Source organism: Netta rufina, assembly GCF_964035555.1.
Source record: "Netta rufina genome assembly, chromosome: 6".
Classification (NCBI taxonomy): Eukaryota; Metazoa; Chordata; class Aves; order Anseriformes; family Anatidae; genus Netta; species Netta rufina.
Window position 1 is genome coordinate 21,617,659 of NC_140129.1, and position 16,671 is coordinate 21,634,329.

Sequence of the window (16,671 nt, forward strand, 5' to 3'; positions counted from 1 at the left end):
CTGATTGAACAAAGTAGGATGAAAGCAGAGACAGAGAATATGTAAAACATTAAGAAAGCACAAGGTTGAATCTGTCTTTTCAAGTCTAGCTTTTTGCAAAGTTCACTGTCAAACTCTGCCATACATATGCGTCCAATTATTAGGCTAGAATTTTTAACTGAACTCTGATACCAGACTGGCTGCAGTGATGAAGCTTATTAAAAAAATCTCAGCTTTCATGTGGGTGATCCCAGTACAATTGGATTTAGCTAATAATGTTATCTAATCTGTCTGTAACCCTAACAACATTTCAGCAAGTATTTTTGCCAGAAAATTAATCATTTGGAGTAAAGATTCTATTTGCAAAATGTGACTGAGAAGAATTTAAACATTTGGGGCATTCCAGGTAACGAATGGATGAAAAGGGTATCTTTTGTTTACACTCATATTTGTTTGTTAGAACATTTTTGTCTGAATGAACTTAATTGTAATTCATGGATTTCATGTGCAAAAATAACACATATTGTCCCAAAACACTTTATATATATATAAAAATACACAGAGGAAAATAAAAGTTAATGAATTAATATCTCCTATTTGGTTTTCACATAGGCAGTGTCCAGAGGGATACATATGTGTGAAAGCTGGTAGAAACCCCAACTATGGTTACACAAGTTTTGATACCTTCAGTTGGGCTTTTTTGTCACTCTTTCGGCTAATGACTCAGGACTTCTGGGAAAACCTGTATCAGCTGGTAAGGAAATTTTATGACGTAAAAAGTAGGTTTATTTGTATATGAGCCGAAATGTTCAAGTAAAGCATTAGCAAAGCATTACGGTGTTGCAGTATCAAAGATGTGGTTTAATATTGAGATATGCCTTTTATTCCCTAGACACTACGTGCTGCTGGGAAAACATACATGATATTTTTTGTTCTGGTGATTTTTCTTGGCTCATTCTATTTGATCAACTTAATTCTGGCTGTGGTTGCCATGGCCTATGAAGAGCAGAATCAAGCAACCATGGAAGAAGCAGAACAGAAAGAGGCAGAATTTCAACAAATGCTGGAACAGCTGAAGAAGCAACAAGAAGAAGCACAGGTAATGATGGATACTGTAATTTCTAAAGAGCCTTGTTCTTAAGAAATATATTTATAGGAATTAGAACATGTGCAAACTATTCAATGAATTGCCAAAAAAATATTTGTAAAATATTTGTGATAATGGTGTCCTTGAAGCCTGACTAAGTAGTCATAGTTCATGATGCTTCTATGTTACAGGTCTTATTAACCCTGTGAAAAAAGTCTAGTAATGTTACTTCTGGTTTGAGTGAGAATTTCCAAGCTTGCTGTACTTAATAGTTCCTCCCCAATAATCTTTGTTTTCTTTGAAAACAGAAGACAAATATTTTACAGTTTTAAGAGAAAAATGAACTTCAATAGATACGTCTGTGAAATTTTCATGTCTGATTGTAAAATATATGCAGAAACTCAGCTTTGGGAGTCAGACATCTGTCTAATTTCTGGACTGATTTTCCATCACTTCTCATTTGGCATGTAGTCATTTTCAACAGAACAATGTTTATAAAATACTAGTAAATCAGAACTTTCTACGAAACTGTAGTTTTGGTAGCATATTGGTAGAGCTACTTTCACTAAATTAGAATGATTCTATAAAGAAAGTGCTAATAGAAAGTGAAACTCTTTTTCCTTAAAAAGAAACCTTTATGCATGACCTGTGAAATCTAACTAGCGTATCTCTATTTTAGTCATTAAGCCCTATCACTTCCAAATCACCAAGGAAAAAGAAGAATCCTGCAAAATGTAACTTAATAAAAATGTTAAATATCACCAAAGACTGCATTTTTAATGACACTTTCATCCCTGGAAGTCACTAAGCCATTGTTAATTATATCAAGAGATATCTAAATGTTTGTGTGATTCAGTGTGGAGACAGAGAAGAAACTGACCAAGAATTAAAAAGAAATGGAAAAAGCAGACTATGAGGAAAGTTGGATAAAGGCCAAGGCATCATTACATCTTTTTATATGAATGGCAACTCATTTAATTATAAGAAAAGCAGTATTAGAGTCAAGATTCCTTTTGTACGTGAAAATGTTTTGCTGAATAATTACAAAGCATATATTACAAAGTGTATATATATTATATATGTACTTTTTAGTATACATATTTTTGAGCATATCTGTATATATACTCAAAATATATCACAGAATGCTGTTAGAGTGGGAATTTTGGAAAGTAACATGAAGAGGGAGATAGGGCTAAAAGACATGCCTAAGTCTTTGAGAAGTTTGTGTCTGCTGCCAGTGAAAGTAGATGGAAAGTGAGGAGACTGCGAAGACAGTGAAGAAAGGCTGGATTCAATTTCTTTCAGGCTACTAGTTGGATCGTGATACAATAACCCATATGGTGGAAGTTAGGGATTAGTTTTCTCTGTAAAGATTCAGAAGGAATCAGCTGAATTAGAACATAATGTCAGGCAAGAAAAGGTCTGGAAGCAGTTCCAAAATACATGAAAAAGCCCCACGCTTATACTTTCCTAAGTGCCTTAATTTTAGACCAGTGTCTTGTTCAGTAAGTCTTTAAGGAATAATGATGAAATTGCACCGCTAAATTTAATGTTTCAAGTAGCTCACACTACTAAACGATGAGGGACTCAATAGTTTACCTTTGGTTCATTTTGTTTGTGTGTATCTTCTCACTGAACGGTGTACAGCAAGCAGGACTGCCTGAGTGATAATAAAAATGATTGATAAAAGTCTGTAAAATTGTTTGGTTTTGGCCTACTGAGAATACCATGTTTTGTAACCTGCCAGGCAACAGCAGCAGTGGCAGCAGCATCAGTTGCATCAAGAGACTTCAGTGGTGTAGGGGGATTAGGAGAACTCTTGGAAAGTTCTTCAGAAGCATCAAAGTTGAGCTCAAAGAGTGCTAAAGAAAGAAGAAACAGAAGGAAGAAAAGAAGACAGAAAGAAATGTCGGAAGCAGAGGACAAAGGAGATATTGACAAGTTCCCCAAGTCAGAGTCAGAAGACAGTATCAGAAGGAAAAGTTTCCGCCTCTCCACAGAAGGAAGTCAACTGACATATGAAAAAAGATTCACATCTCCCCACCAGGTACAGAGCCCTCTTTTTAAAATTTTGTTATTATTTATTTTTATTTTTATTTTTCACTAAATCATGTACATCTACTCTAAGTTGGTTTTGACTGACAAAAGAGCAGCTTTACCTATTGTAAGTTATGTTAAAGGTGAATGAAGAAAAAAACTGTTAATAGTGTTAACTGTTATACTTTGATGTAGTTTGACCCATTCTATTAGCAAAGGAATAAAAAGAACATACCAAGGATAATTCTGAACTTAATTAAAACATTTCTGAAAATGTATTTCTGAAGATGTATTTGGTAGACTAGAGAGTAGTCAAAGACTTTGACTAAAACTCATATATTTGCATTAATCAATTATAGGTTCTCTGTTCTGAATCCATTTCAAAACCATATAAATATATATAAATATATAAAAATATATATAAATATATATTTATATTTTAGCAGACCACATTATCAAAATGCCCAGAATAGGAAATTATATACTATCATCAGTTTCTATCGCTGTTCTTAGTTAGCTTCTTTATATGGTAGATAATGAGAAAAGTACTGTTCTTTTTCCCAGTAAGCTCATTATACAAGGAGGAGAATCATTACAATCATAGAAAAAAAAAGTAGTTTAAGAAAATCTGTTTCTGGAAACCATTTAGTCCACATTTCACAGCTCTACCCCATTAAATCAAAGGAATCTTTTCTGTTGCTTCAAAGTCTACACACAGTTATGGTATTTACAGAAAAAAGCATTCCAAATATCTCTCTTCAAAATGATCATGTCTGGTCTCAGGCAATAGACGATCTCCAATGCTTATCCTGCTTAATGTTTTTATCAGGTGGGTTAATGTACAGCCTGACATAAAATACGAGATTTGGTGGCAGAAATACCTCGTGCACTGAGGGGAGGAAAGCTTAATTTGAGACAAAGAATGCCCAAGTGTTTCTCTGGATAAGAAATAAATAAAATGTAAGGAAATTGTAAGGTAATATTGTAAAAGAATATTTCTGATCTAATAAAATATATTAATTTTGGGCCAAAGCTTCTCCAAAAAATATTTCATTAATTGGAAACTGCTTTGAGTCAGGCTGACACAAAAGAGTTGCAACTAAGGATCTCATTTTAGACTGCATGGTTCTCCCTGAGTTAGATGTTTATAAGTCCTTAGCTCTTAGACAAGGATGTTGAATGTCTTGACAATACTGAAGAAAAGAGTCAACAACAAAGTCTGGTCAGAAGGGAATTTCTAGCTGCTAGTACTGTGCTTTAACTACTCACAAATAGGCTTCTCCATTGTTTAGTTAACTTTCCTGATGCTATTTTATATAGCTGAGGTGAAGGGACAGGTTAAAGAATACGTTATGTTTTTTTTTTAAATATATTTATTGATGTATATATTTATTAATGCAGAATTAAAGGATCAGAAGAAAAAACACTTAGTTCAGAAACATGTACAATGAGAAGAGGACAATTTGAGACAGATTCAGTAGACAGGATAAGCACTTTGTAGCTTTATTAACATACGATAAAATGCTGCATGTATTTTTTTTATGTACTGAAACTCAAAAAAATTTCATCCTATCAACTATCATGAAGAAATATGAAACTTTCACAGAACCTTAACAAGCAAGCTTAGGAAAGCAGGGCATTTGAAATGACTTCCGATAATATTAAAATTAGATGTGAAATCATGTTGCAGAATGAACAAAAATCCATCAGAATAAAGTGAAAATAAATATTCTATATATCTTAGGTTTGAAATAAAGCAAGGAAATGGTATAGTAGACAGGAAATGGCTCATCTTGAGACATACTGAGGAAGCAAATAAGTGATCACCCAAAATTTAAAAATAAAAAAATAAAAAAAAAGTAATTTACAATTTTAAAAATACAGAGACTAGCATCATGCAAATAATCTAAATGAGGATAATTAATTGAATTAAAAATTAGCTAAGTAATTGTTTTTACAATCGTGAAAATGTTTTGGGACAAACATTGATTGCATTTAAATAAACTGAACTACTACCTAAGTGGAAGGATCATGGACACTAGGACAAGTAAAGGAAGGTATTGTTTTTTCTGGTTATCCATTTGCTTAGCTCCCAAGTGAAACAGGATGGCAAAGCATGAAGCAAGATGGTAAAATGTTAAAGAGAGATAATCTACCCAGGCAGCCCCTGTAGGGGTTTTGTCCTTTGACACACTAGTCTGTGTGCCAATGGATGATACAGCCTCCATGAAAAGCCAAGCTTTCAGATCTTAGTTGCCAGGAGCATGAAGTCATATATTTTTCTGTCTCTACATCTGTTAGAATTGCAGCCATTTTGGCTTGTATCTTTTGTCCAAATCCATCAGGGACTTTCAAAGCATGCATTAGTCCTCCCAAATCCCTGAGGGGGCTGATCCATTTAGCTGTGCTCAGAGCATGATAACATATATCAGAAAGACTGGACAACACACAAAACATAGCAGCCATGGAAACATTCTCTGAAAAAGAAGGGTAGCAATAATAGTAAGCCAGAACCTTGCAAGCATGTGACTTTTTGAAGGACTGTAAGTTGGTCAAATAAATGGCAAATTTATATGTACATATAAATATGTACAAAGAAATGGCAAATTGTGCAATAATTAGTTTACTACTTTGTCAGAATTCAGTGTCATGCTCTATAACTACTAGAGCTTTTTTAAGGAAAAAAAATAAAATCTTTAGGCATACGCAATTCTCCTCTCCTCTCCTCTCCTCTCCTCTCCTCTCCTCTCCTTCCTTTTTTTTTCTTTTTTCTTCCCTTTCCCAGGCAACTTTACAGAAATGGGTTAGCCATTTGGCTGATATTCTTCAAGTAACAGCCTGAGGCTGACAGCCAGCACAGAAAATTTCATCACAAATTATTAAAAATTGGGATAGCCGTAGCTGTAAGAGCTTAAAACTACATCTCATAATGGAAAACATGTTCAGCACATGCATTATGTGTATGCACATAAATATCTGAGTATGCATATATATGCATATGTGGTGATGTATGCATATATTTAGAGTGTTTGGTTCTCAATATTAATATAGGTTTTTATATACTTTAGTGTAGCTTTCACTTTCAATTTAATTATTCTGGGACAAAAAGCACTGCTAGTGCATATAAGCATTTTCACTTGCAAAACTTGTGAACAAATTCAGAATCATCTGAAACCAGCTTTAACATACCAAGACATGAAGATTCATACAGAGGGTTCAAGAAAGCTTAGTGCAAGGTTTCTTTTTTTTTTTTTTCCACAGTTAGCACGCATTTCATTTATTCATGAATGCTGTTAATAAAATATGTAGCAAGGGAGAAGAACATTCCATTAAGCAGCTCCTGTAATTAAAAGATGAATTACCAACAACCACTGATTTATTTTTCTCATTTGTAAGAGGATATCTTTGGGTAACTGTGTCCCTGGTGAATATTTGCTTTGAGTTGCCTAATGACCAAGAGGTAGATAGGTGTGCAGCCTGCTATAGCACTAGGTGTGTGCAAAAGACTGCTACTAGTCATGTTCACACTGTACCTCCAGAGCTTCCCCAAGCTGTTGCCTGTGTCTTCTAGTTTTACAGGATTGCTTATGTTGTTCCAACACTATTGAGACTGTTATGAAGAGGGCAGAAAAGTTCTGATCAGTTGGAATCCCTAGGAGTCTTAAGGATGAAGAAAGGAAAAAAAGTAAATGACTTTTCATCTTTGTCCTAAGTAGAAGATGGATTAAAAGACAAATACCTGGAGATACTTGATAGAATTCTCTCCAGAACACTCATGGCTCCACACCAATTCAACATGCTTTTTTTTTTTCTCAAAACTGCCAACCTTGCTTATGTCTCCTACACATCTTTTCCTCAGTCCTGCTCCATTAAACTAAAATTTCCCCTGTACTTCAGGTCCCCTCATAAGCACTTTCCCCAAATGGTCACACTGATACAGATGAAGAAAAAAAAAAAAGATGATTCTTCCGCACTGTAACTCTTCTTCAAAAAGCCAAGAACTTCCCTATCTTAGAAGTTCAGTTCTAATGCTGTCTTGTCTTCTTTTTAAATCTTTTGCAGTCTTTGCTAAGCATCCGTGGTTCCTTGTTCTCACCAAGGCGCAACAGCAAAACAAGCATTTTCAGTTTCAGAGGTCGTGCAAAGGATATAGGATCAGAAAATGACTTTGCTGATGATGAACACAGTACACTTGAAGACAATGAAAGCAGAAGAGATTCTCTCTTTGTTCCAAATCGGCATGGAGAACGGCGCAACAGTAATATTAGTCAGGCTAGTATGTCATCCAGAATGGTACCAGCCCTTCCAGCTAATGGGAAGATGCACAGTACTGTAGATTGCAATGGGGTAGTTTCCTTGGTTGGAGGACCTTCAACACTAACCTCACCTACTGGACAGCTTCTACCAGAGGTAATTATAAGTAAACCATCAATTACTACAGTTTGGTTCAGGCACGGAATTTTTCTTACTGTTCTCCTCTGCATGCCTTATCATTTCTTATAGCTGTGAGAAATAACTTGCAATAGTTTTTAAATAACAGGACATAAGCAGAAAAAAGTTCTCAAGCTCCTGTCTGACTCTCACTAGAGTATTATATTTGCCTTGCCTTCAGCAAGAGATCTGCACATAGAGAGCAAAAAACATAAAACAAATTTGACAATTTATACATACTTTGCCTCAACATCAAAGGGAGGCATTTGATATATAACTAAGAATATAACTTAGAAATATGTATAGGAAAATGTCCATAAAATGCAACAGAATGCAGTCACTACTCCTATGATAGTTAGATAGAAATTTCCATTATTGAATTTATCTCAAAGAAACTTTTGTTCTAATTTCTAATTCTATGACAAAGTGACGTGCTTGGTGGATGAGGGAAAGGCTGTGGATGTGGTCTACCTTGACTTCAGCAAGGTTTTTGACACCATTTCCCACAGCATTCTCCTCAAGAAACTGGCTACTCTTGGCTTGGGCTGGCGTATGCTTTGTTGGTTAGAAACTGGCTGGATAGCTGGGCCCAAAGAGTCGAGGTGAATGGAGTAAAATCCAGTTGGAGGCCGGTCACTAGTGGCGTTCCCCAAGACTCAGTGCTGGGGCTTGAGGAACTTGTGGAGGACTTGTTAGTGTTAGGTCAGAGGTTGGACTTGATGATCTTGAGGTCTCTTCCAACCTAGAAATTCTGTGATTCTGTGATTCTGTAATTTTCATGAGAAATGTACAATTACTGTGTATCTTTGCAGCTATGTTACTTTTCAGACCAAATTTACTTCTATAAGCTAAGTTGTTCTTTTAAAGTTTCAAAAAAAAAAAAAGCAAGCTTTTTCATACAAAATACTTTAATATGGATTCAGTATGGTATTTTGGTGGCTGTAATAGCACTGTATTTAATCTGAAAAAATATTTCTTTTATAAATAAGTACGGAGATTTCATTATGACTGTCATACATTTCTTTTTGTTTTGGTTTCTCTCCTATCTTGATATAGAGTTTCATACCATAAATTTAATCAAATTAGCTTAAAGATTATGAATATATAGTTCTATATCAGAAATACATTCACTTCAAAAAGATATAGTCATTTAAGTCAAGAGTCTTCACTAAAGAAATACTAATAAATATTCAAAAATGGCTTTTCATCTTCACCTTGAATAACCTTGAAATCCCTTGAGTTCTGCAAGTTTTGTTATTTTTCTAGATGGGGACAGAATACTGAATAAAAAACAAGTGGTTTGCGTGATAGAATTCATGGGAAAGCAATAACCAAGATTTAGCAACTTTTAAACGTTATTCCTGTGGTCCACACTCCCCAGCAAACCAAAGCAACTGTAAGAACACCTACATGCTAGAGTAGTGGCATGTTTGTCACTTTTAAATTGGAACCACCAAAAAACAAACAAACAAACAGGTTCAACTCTGATCACTTTTTCATGAAAGAATAATAATAATCACTAGCAAACAGATACCTAACAAAAGTCTTGTTCACTCAGTCACTTAAACGAGAACCATCTTTGCTTTCACATTGGTTTGGTAACGTGTCCTGCTGTTGATTATTTGTAACATTGGATAAAATTTCCACCAAGTTCCTCAGTAAGAAATTCCTACAAGGACAGAAATCTTCAGTGTGTAAGAAAGGCCTAACATGCTACACAGAGCTGATTTTAATTGTCACTACACATTTACGCAGTAAATATTTTTAATCGGCTGTTGAAGAGGATGGTTTAATTCCTCAGTATTTCATTTACAGGGCACCACTACAGAAACAGAAATAAGAAAAAGAAGATTGAGTTCTTATCAAATTTCCATGGAAATGCTGGAAGATTCTGCTGCGAGACAAAGAGCAATGAGTATAGCCAGTATACTGACAAATACAATGGAAGGTATTTGATACATTCAAATAAACAGTTCATTAAACTTCTGTTAACTACACACATACACTGTTGGAATTTATTTGCTTATTTAATGAAAATTGAGTTCACTTATAATTCATATATATGCTATAAAAATACTTTTTATAAGATGAAAGGATAAGCAGATGAATCCAGTATAAATTCCTGTAGGGGAAGTTGCAGATAATCCTACTACTCATATTCTAAAAGGAAAAGAAATTCCTAAGAAAATTTACAGTGTTCGTAAAGATACTTTAAGCCCAAATTTAAATGTAAACATTGTAAGTGAGTTCTTAAGTACTTTGTCTCACAGATAAACAAATAGATCCCAAACTCCTTGTGGTCAGAAATGCAAGACATATTTTTCTCTGAAACAAGATATTCTCACAAACATGTACCTTCCTGAACATACCCTGCTATTTTAATGCAAGTGTGAACTATTGGGACCTCCTTGATTCTCAGTATGCAAAGTCTTGGTCCTACTCCCAGGTAGCAAGGATATCTCCTTGAAAGGTATTTTCTTTTCCTCTAGCTGCATAGAGTTTGCTTTTCCATTCTTCTGGCCGTTTAAAAAAAAAAAAACAAAAAAACAAGCCAATGTAAACTATATTGTCCTGATAGCCATCTCCTGCCCACATCTGGTTTCTATTATTTTCAGAAGCTGCTGACTGAAAGCAATGTGATATTCCAGTGATATTCCATGTCAACTCAGAGTCCAATGTGAAGCCACTGTCCAATGCCAGTCCCATCCCACTTCTCAGTGTTCCGTTATATTTTCAGAACCATGATTGTTCCAGCTAATCTTCATATTCTTTTGGAAACACTATCTTTGTTATGGTTTATAAAGATAGAAGACTTTCACTACATACTGATACACTTTTCTGCCTTCGATGTTGTGGGAGCACATTTCAATGACTTTGAGAGCTGTGGCAATTGAACTTTTTACTTCCCATAGTTTCATCCATATAGGACAATATTAAAGGTCAGTCACTTGTCCTCAAGGTGTAGGGCTTAACACTGAATCCTCATTAGCAAATACTCTAAAACAGCATGTTTGCTATTCTAGAAAATTACCTGTGAATATAATGATGGTAGAGACCTTCCTCTGTTCTAAGTGTTGTCTGAAAATTGGAAAAATTCAGGTTTAGGTTGATGTTACTATTCTGGAATTTCACTGAAAGTATGTTGTGGCAATTTCTTACGTATTTTGTAGTCTAAGTACTTCTCACTGAAATATCTTCCTTCTGGGCTTTCATCAAGCATTGGCCATCACTATTACTATTAACTCAGTAGAAGTTACTGTTGTTTTGTAACTTTTATAATATGGATAGTGAAATGGAAGAAGAAGAAAAAAGTCTGTAAAGTTTCTAGTTGAGAACAGAGCTGTTCCAACAGTACTAATATTGTTCTGTTTCTGAATTGATAGACATACATACATACAATATATGACATTTTAAAATAGGAAGATGGGTATTAATTATATTAATAATATTGATATAAGTAAACAGTGCTAAGTATGTGCACCAAAAGAGTCATATGAATATTATGTTATAGTTGTGGTTCAGCATAGTAGCAAGAACAATACTTTTAGTAGCTCAAATCAAAATCAAAATCAAAATCAAATCAAATCAAAATATTACAAAATAAGTATATGTTGTATACTTAATACAAAAATGTTGTAGTTTATGAAGCTTCAACAAGCTTCAACATGTCCATTGATGGGGGCATAATGTTAACTTTCACAATCCAAAACTGTCATAAGCAAGTTAACTAGCTTAAACTAGATTTCTTGATTCTCCATTTCTTGATTCTTCATTGGAAAATGACAGACATATTTCCCTCTTAATATAGGCATCTGAGATAATTCACTCTAGAGATAACTGCCACTGTCCATTGATTGTAGAGAACTTTAGATAGATTATTTGTTTAACTTTAAGATGGCTACACTCAGGTGACAGAAATTCCAGTTGGTGTGAGCTGTTTATTTGAATGATTTAATCTTTTTACATATTTTAAATAGGAGCTTCCAGTGATTCAGAGATTATAATTGAAATATTTATTTCTATTTTTTTTTCAGAGCTTGAAGAATCCAGACAGAAATGCCCCCCATGCTGGTACAGATTTGCAAATACTTTCTTGATCTGGGATTGCTGGAGTCCATGGTTAAAAGTAAAACACATTGTCAATTTAGTAGTGATGGATCCATTTGTTGATCTTGCTATAACTATTTGCATTGTTTTAAACACCTTGTTTATGGCCATGGAACATTACCCAATGACAGAACAGTTTAGCAGTGTCCTTTCTGTGGGCAACCTGGTAAGTTTATGTTTGCCAAACAGTTCTTGGTGTAAAAGTACCCTTTCCTAAAAGAAGAAATGTGTAAATGCATTGCATTGGTCTTAAATTTATTCCTTTTTTATTTATTTTTTTTATAATCAGTTTAGAAACTGTATTTATGGTGTACCTAGAAAAAGTGAGTTTACTGGTGCCTTCAACTTTCATGAATCTATTTTGTAACTACTGTAATGAAATAACTGAATATGTTTGGAAATGTAGTTTTTATCTGTCAATTTTCTTGAGGTCTGCTCTGGGATTTGTCTTTGGAGGATGATATTCCCTTACAGAAAATATTTTTTTTCTGTAAGAAATTGATGAAATATTCAGATTTCAGAATTTCTTTTTTTTCTTTTCTTCTTTTTTTTTTTTTCTTTTCAGTTATATTACAGTGAAAGTGCTTTTCCAAGAAAGGCATTAGTATGACTTATTAGCAGTAAATATATATATATATTATATGATATATATTATTATATATATATATTATTATTTATATAGTAACAGGTATAAGTAACAGGTAAAAGAATTCAGAAACAGAAAATGTGCGTAGATATATATGTTTCTCATAACAACTCAACTAATTAATTTTGTTTTAGGTATTCACTGGGATATTCACAGCAGAAATGGTATTAAAGATAATTGCTATGGACCCTTATTATTATTTCCAAGAAGGCTGGAATATTTTTGATGGTATTATTGTAAGCCTTAGTTTAATGGAACTTGGCCTTGCAAATGTTGAAGGATTATCAGTTCTTCGATCGTTCAGATTGGTAAATACCTGGATAATTAAATATTTGCATGCAATTGTGTCACTCAAAAAGTTTTGCTGATGTATGTATTAATTACCAGTATTGTAAATATATATTTGGTAATTAAATGGCTCACACATTTATTCATATATGCCTAATTTACAAATTGTATATGTACAAGTTTAAAGTGTTTGTCTATTGATATTCTTTGATATCAAATTATCCTATCAATATCCATTTGTACTGATATCCTTTGCCATCATAAGACACTTTTGAAATTTTGAAATTTTTCATTATACTGATTAAGTTTCATCAAAGCTGAATAACTACAAAAAACATACATATTGGTACCAGCATAAAGAATCCTTGAAATTTTAGTCTTCCTATTGTGAACATTACTGTATGTTCCCCATAAAGCCACTAAGTATATCCTCACTTCAGAACATTTATTTGAGAATAAACATTTAGTAACACCATTAGATATAATAAAGTCCTAACAGTGTGACTTTTGGATAAGAATACTTAAACTGAAATGTTGTTGAAATATTGCTTCTACTAGAAGTATCTCTTTTAAAGCAACTATTTTGTAGCTATGTTTTCTGGAGGCACAAGAGTCATGATTTAAAACTCTGTGTTAGTAATATTTATTACATTACCTGAAAATCTCTTATTTCTGAATACATAGAGCAGTCAGTGGTTACTTGGTTTACTAGCACCAGTTTCCATGGTACCCAAATTCACATACCATAGTTTGGTCACTGAATATTATTTTTAAATCAATGAGTATGATCTGAATGGACATCTCAATACCAACATCAAATTGTTGCATTAAAAATTGTCCTCTATGTGAGCCTGTAAGACCTAATGTAGTGCTGAGGGAAACATAGGACTAAGCCAGCAAAGAGGGAGTAGTAGGTGTAACAAAGAAAGTACAAACTTCTGTATGTTATATGATGCAGAAATCATCTGTGAGTGGACATTTAAAAATACTGAAATGTGGTATAAACACAAAATACATTCATTTTCTGTATGTGTTGCTAAGATGAAAAGCTGGACACTATGGTTTAGGGAAGTACCAAACTCCACGCTCCCTGCTCTCCATTAAAATAATATTGTTCCTTGTGAAGAAAAAATTAGTCTACAGAAACATATGTTCTGATAAACCTTAGATCTAGCTTCTCTTTGTTCACATGTGATTCTCTAGAACACATCTGTGTACAAGTTAGTAGAATAAACTGCCAACCACAAGAGATTTCTTACACATGGGTATTAGTCTTATTTCTTTCTAAAATTATTTTAGAAACAATAAAATTATTAATGTTGGTTTTCAAATGTTCACATTTGGCTTCTGATACATAAAATAACATAAGAAATGAAGACTGTAGTCTATATTTCAGTATAGCACAGTGTAGACATCTCTAAGTAGAAGCTCTCCAACAAACAAAATCTCTGGAAAACTCTCAGGAAGAATAGCTACTGTACCTGTGAACAACCTTAGGAGTTTGGCCTAAAGTGTTTGGCACAAAATGTCAGGAACAGCAGGAAAACTATTGGCTCTCCTGTGTGACATCTCAGACAAGTGAATCTCAGTTAATTTATAGAGTTTACTGAACTGAATCCTCAGGGAAAACTACTTAGTGCAGAGTAGGAATGCAAGCATTTCCAAGGAGAATCAGATATGCTAATAGGACCAAACACTCTACAGCACTTCATGCTTATAGAACTTTTTAGAAAATGATGTAAAAATGCTACAATGTGGGAAAATAGTGTCAGGCAGAAATTATGCATTCACCATGTACTGTATTATATTATTCTCAAGGATTACACAACTATTAGAATTTCCTAAAAAATGGTCAAATTAAATTGCAAGCTGTCTCCGTAGGTTCTAAATTTACAGAACATCAATGAACAATAGCCAAAGAAAGTATGTTTAACTGACATCATAAAAGATGTTTTCTGCAAATTAGTACTTTCATAAAGAATGGCACATTCAGAACTGCAGTATAACTAACACTAATGATTCCTCTGTGTTTTTGTTTTTCAGCTTCGAGTTTTTAAGTTGGCAAAATCTTGGCCAACTCTAAATATGCTCATTAAGATTATTGGCAACTCAGTGGGGGCTTTGGGGAATTTGACCCTTGTGCTGGCCATCATTGTGTTCATTTTCGCTGTGGTTGGAATGCAGCTGTTTGGGAAAAGCTACAAGGAATGTGTCTGCAAGATCTCCAGTGACTGTGTGCTTCCACGCTGGCACATGCATGACTTTTTCCACTCTTTCTTGATTGTGTTCCGAGTGTTGTGTGGAGAATGGATAGAAACAATGTGGGACTGCATGGAGGTTGCAGGCCAAACCATGTGCCTTATTGTTTTCATGCTGGTCATGGTGATTGGAAACCTAGTGGTAGGTGATAAACACTTTTGAATTCTGATGGAAAAATGTATATAGCTTACAGCTGAGAATATTTGTTGTGCTTCTGTTTGGAATGAAAGAAAAAAAAAAAAAAAAAGAAAGAAACATCGACATGTACTAGATTTGTGGTGAAAAAGATGTTTTCTTTCTCCACCTTTTAACTTATATCCATACATTGAAGTACTCTTACTATGGCATCAGGAATTTAGAAATAGACCAAAATTTCCACAAAATACCCTATTAAGGGAGCGTTAGAGATAATTTAAATATACTGTTGAAATTCAGATGGCATCTAAACTACTCTTTAAATAATAAAGTTTATGCTTCACCAGCTCATGGGCAGCTTCCTGTTTGGAGATTAAAAAAAAAAAATATCTAATGGACTTTCTTGAATTCATTACAGATAATTCTGGCACTAATTATATGACTTAATGAAAATTAAGTATAATGTAGTTCTTATAAAAGTGAATCTTTAACTTAAGTACTTAACTTTTTGGCCTGCTTAGAGGTAAAAATCAAAACCCAAATATCTACAGACTGATTGGGCTTCCATGCTAAAAATGGGGTTGAAAGTTTTGAATTCAAAATTATAGAATAAATTTTATAGAAAAAAAAACTATTCAAGCTTACAAGTTAACATGTCAAAAGTTCAGTTGATATATCACTGTGAAATCTTCTCAGAAACCAGGGTAATTGGAATGCATCATTTATGTTTTAAAATTTATTTTACTATTAATATCTACAGTTCATCCTGAGATGCCTAGAAATTATATTTCATTGCTCATCAAAATTCTCTTCCTTTAGTGATTGATTTTAATGTTTTTTGTTGTTGTTGCTGTTGTATTTTGTGTGTGTGTTTTTTTTTTTCTCATATAATTTTATAAATTCTAAAAAGTTATAAAAATGTTTATGTCTTGGTTGTTTACACAACCTTGCAATATTAACAGAAGCTCAGCAGAAATGTGTAGAGAAATGAGGAAGTTATTTATGATAAGTAACCTGCTCCACTATTTTTTCAGCATTAATTTCTGCATGTAAGTACTGTTTCAGATTCATATTGTCTGCTCTTTTCTTCCAAATACTTATTTACCTCCAGGGTGAGATTGTTTTTTGGTTTTTTGTTGTTTTTTTTTTTTGGGGTGGGGGGATGGAGGGGGTGAAGGGTCTGGAATTGTGAAAGTCTGCAGAATTAAATATTGTATAGAGTAAAAATGAAAGCTCTTACACATTTCTTTAAGGGGAAGTTTATCTCAGATAGGATTTGAGGGTTTTATGGCTGGTCACAGTTTTTCTTTTGTAGTATCTTGAAATTACACCAGTATGACAGAATAAAGTTTAAATCCATTTTTCTTTGGTGTAAGAAAGTTAATTAGGACATAGGCTGCCATTTTGCCACTTGATGACAACGCCTGATGCCTCATGGCCCATGGCACTTAGTCCAAACATAGGAAAGACTACATTGCAGTCTTTTAAAAAATTTACAAACCCATCCCATCAAATAGTGTGATTTTATACCAGATTGTTTTATATTAGACTGCAGGTATGAAATGATTAATTGCCTGTAAGTTGTACAGCAATAGCTACTGTTTATAGGAGATGACATTAAAACAACAATAATGATGTTTGAATTTTGATTTGATGAAGTTCTCAGGCAATACTTACTATTTTCATTAAGTCACTTATTAAG

General features: G+C 33.7%; 1 protein-coding gene across 1 annotated transcript in view; it reads left to right on the forward strand.

The window, feature by feature from the left end:
* The window catches only part of LOC311211021 (sodium channel protein type 2 subunit alpha-like), a gene marked incomplete at both ends in the record, with an annotated part of 53,511 nt that overhangs the window by 7,813 nt on the left and 29,027 nt on the right, over positions 1 to 16,671 (forward strand). Inside the window, 8 exons of the mRNA XM_084289484.1 lie at positions 592 to 733; positions 872 to 1,078; positions 2,814 to 3,113; positions 7,166 to 7,513; positions 9,350 to 9,482; positions 11,569 to 11,807; positions 12,422 to 12,595; positions 14,619 to 14,975. Of these exons, the coding sequence (XP_084145610.1) occupies positions 592 to 733; positions 872 to 1,078; positions 2,814 to 3,113; positions 7,166 to 7,513; positions 9,350 to 9,482; positions 11,569 to 11,807; positions 12,422 to 12,595; positions 14,619 to 14,975 (1,900 nt within the window). The remainder of the gene's footprint in view (positions 1 to 591; positions 734 to 871; positions 1,079 to 2,813; positions 3,114 to 7,165; positions 7,514 to 9,349; positions 9,483 to 11,568; positions 11,808 to 12,421; positions 12,596 to 14,618; positions 14,976 to 16,671) is intronic.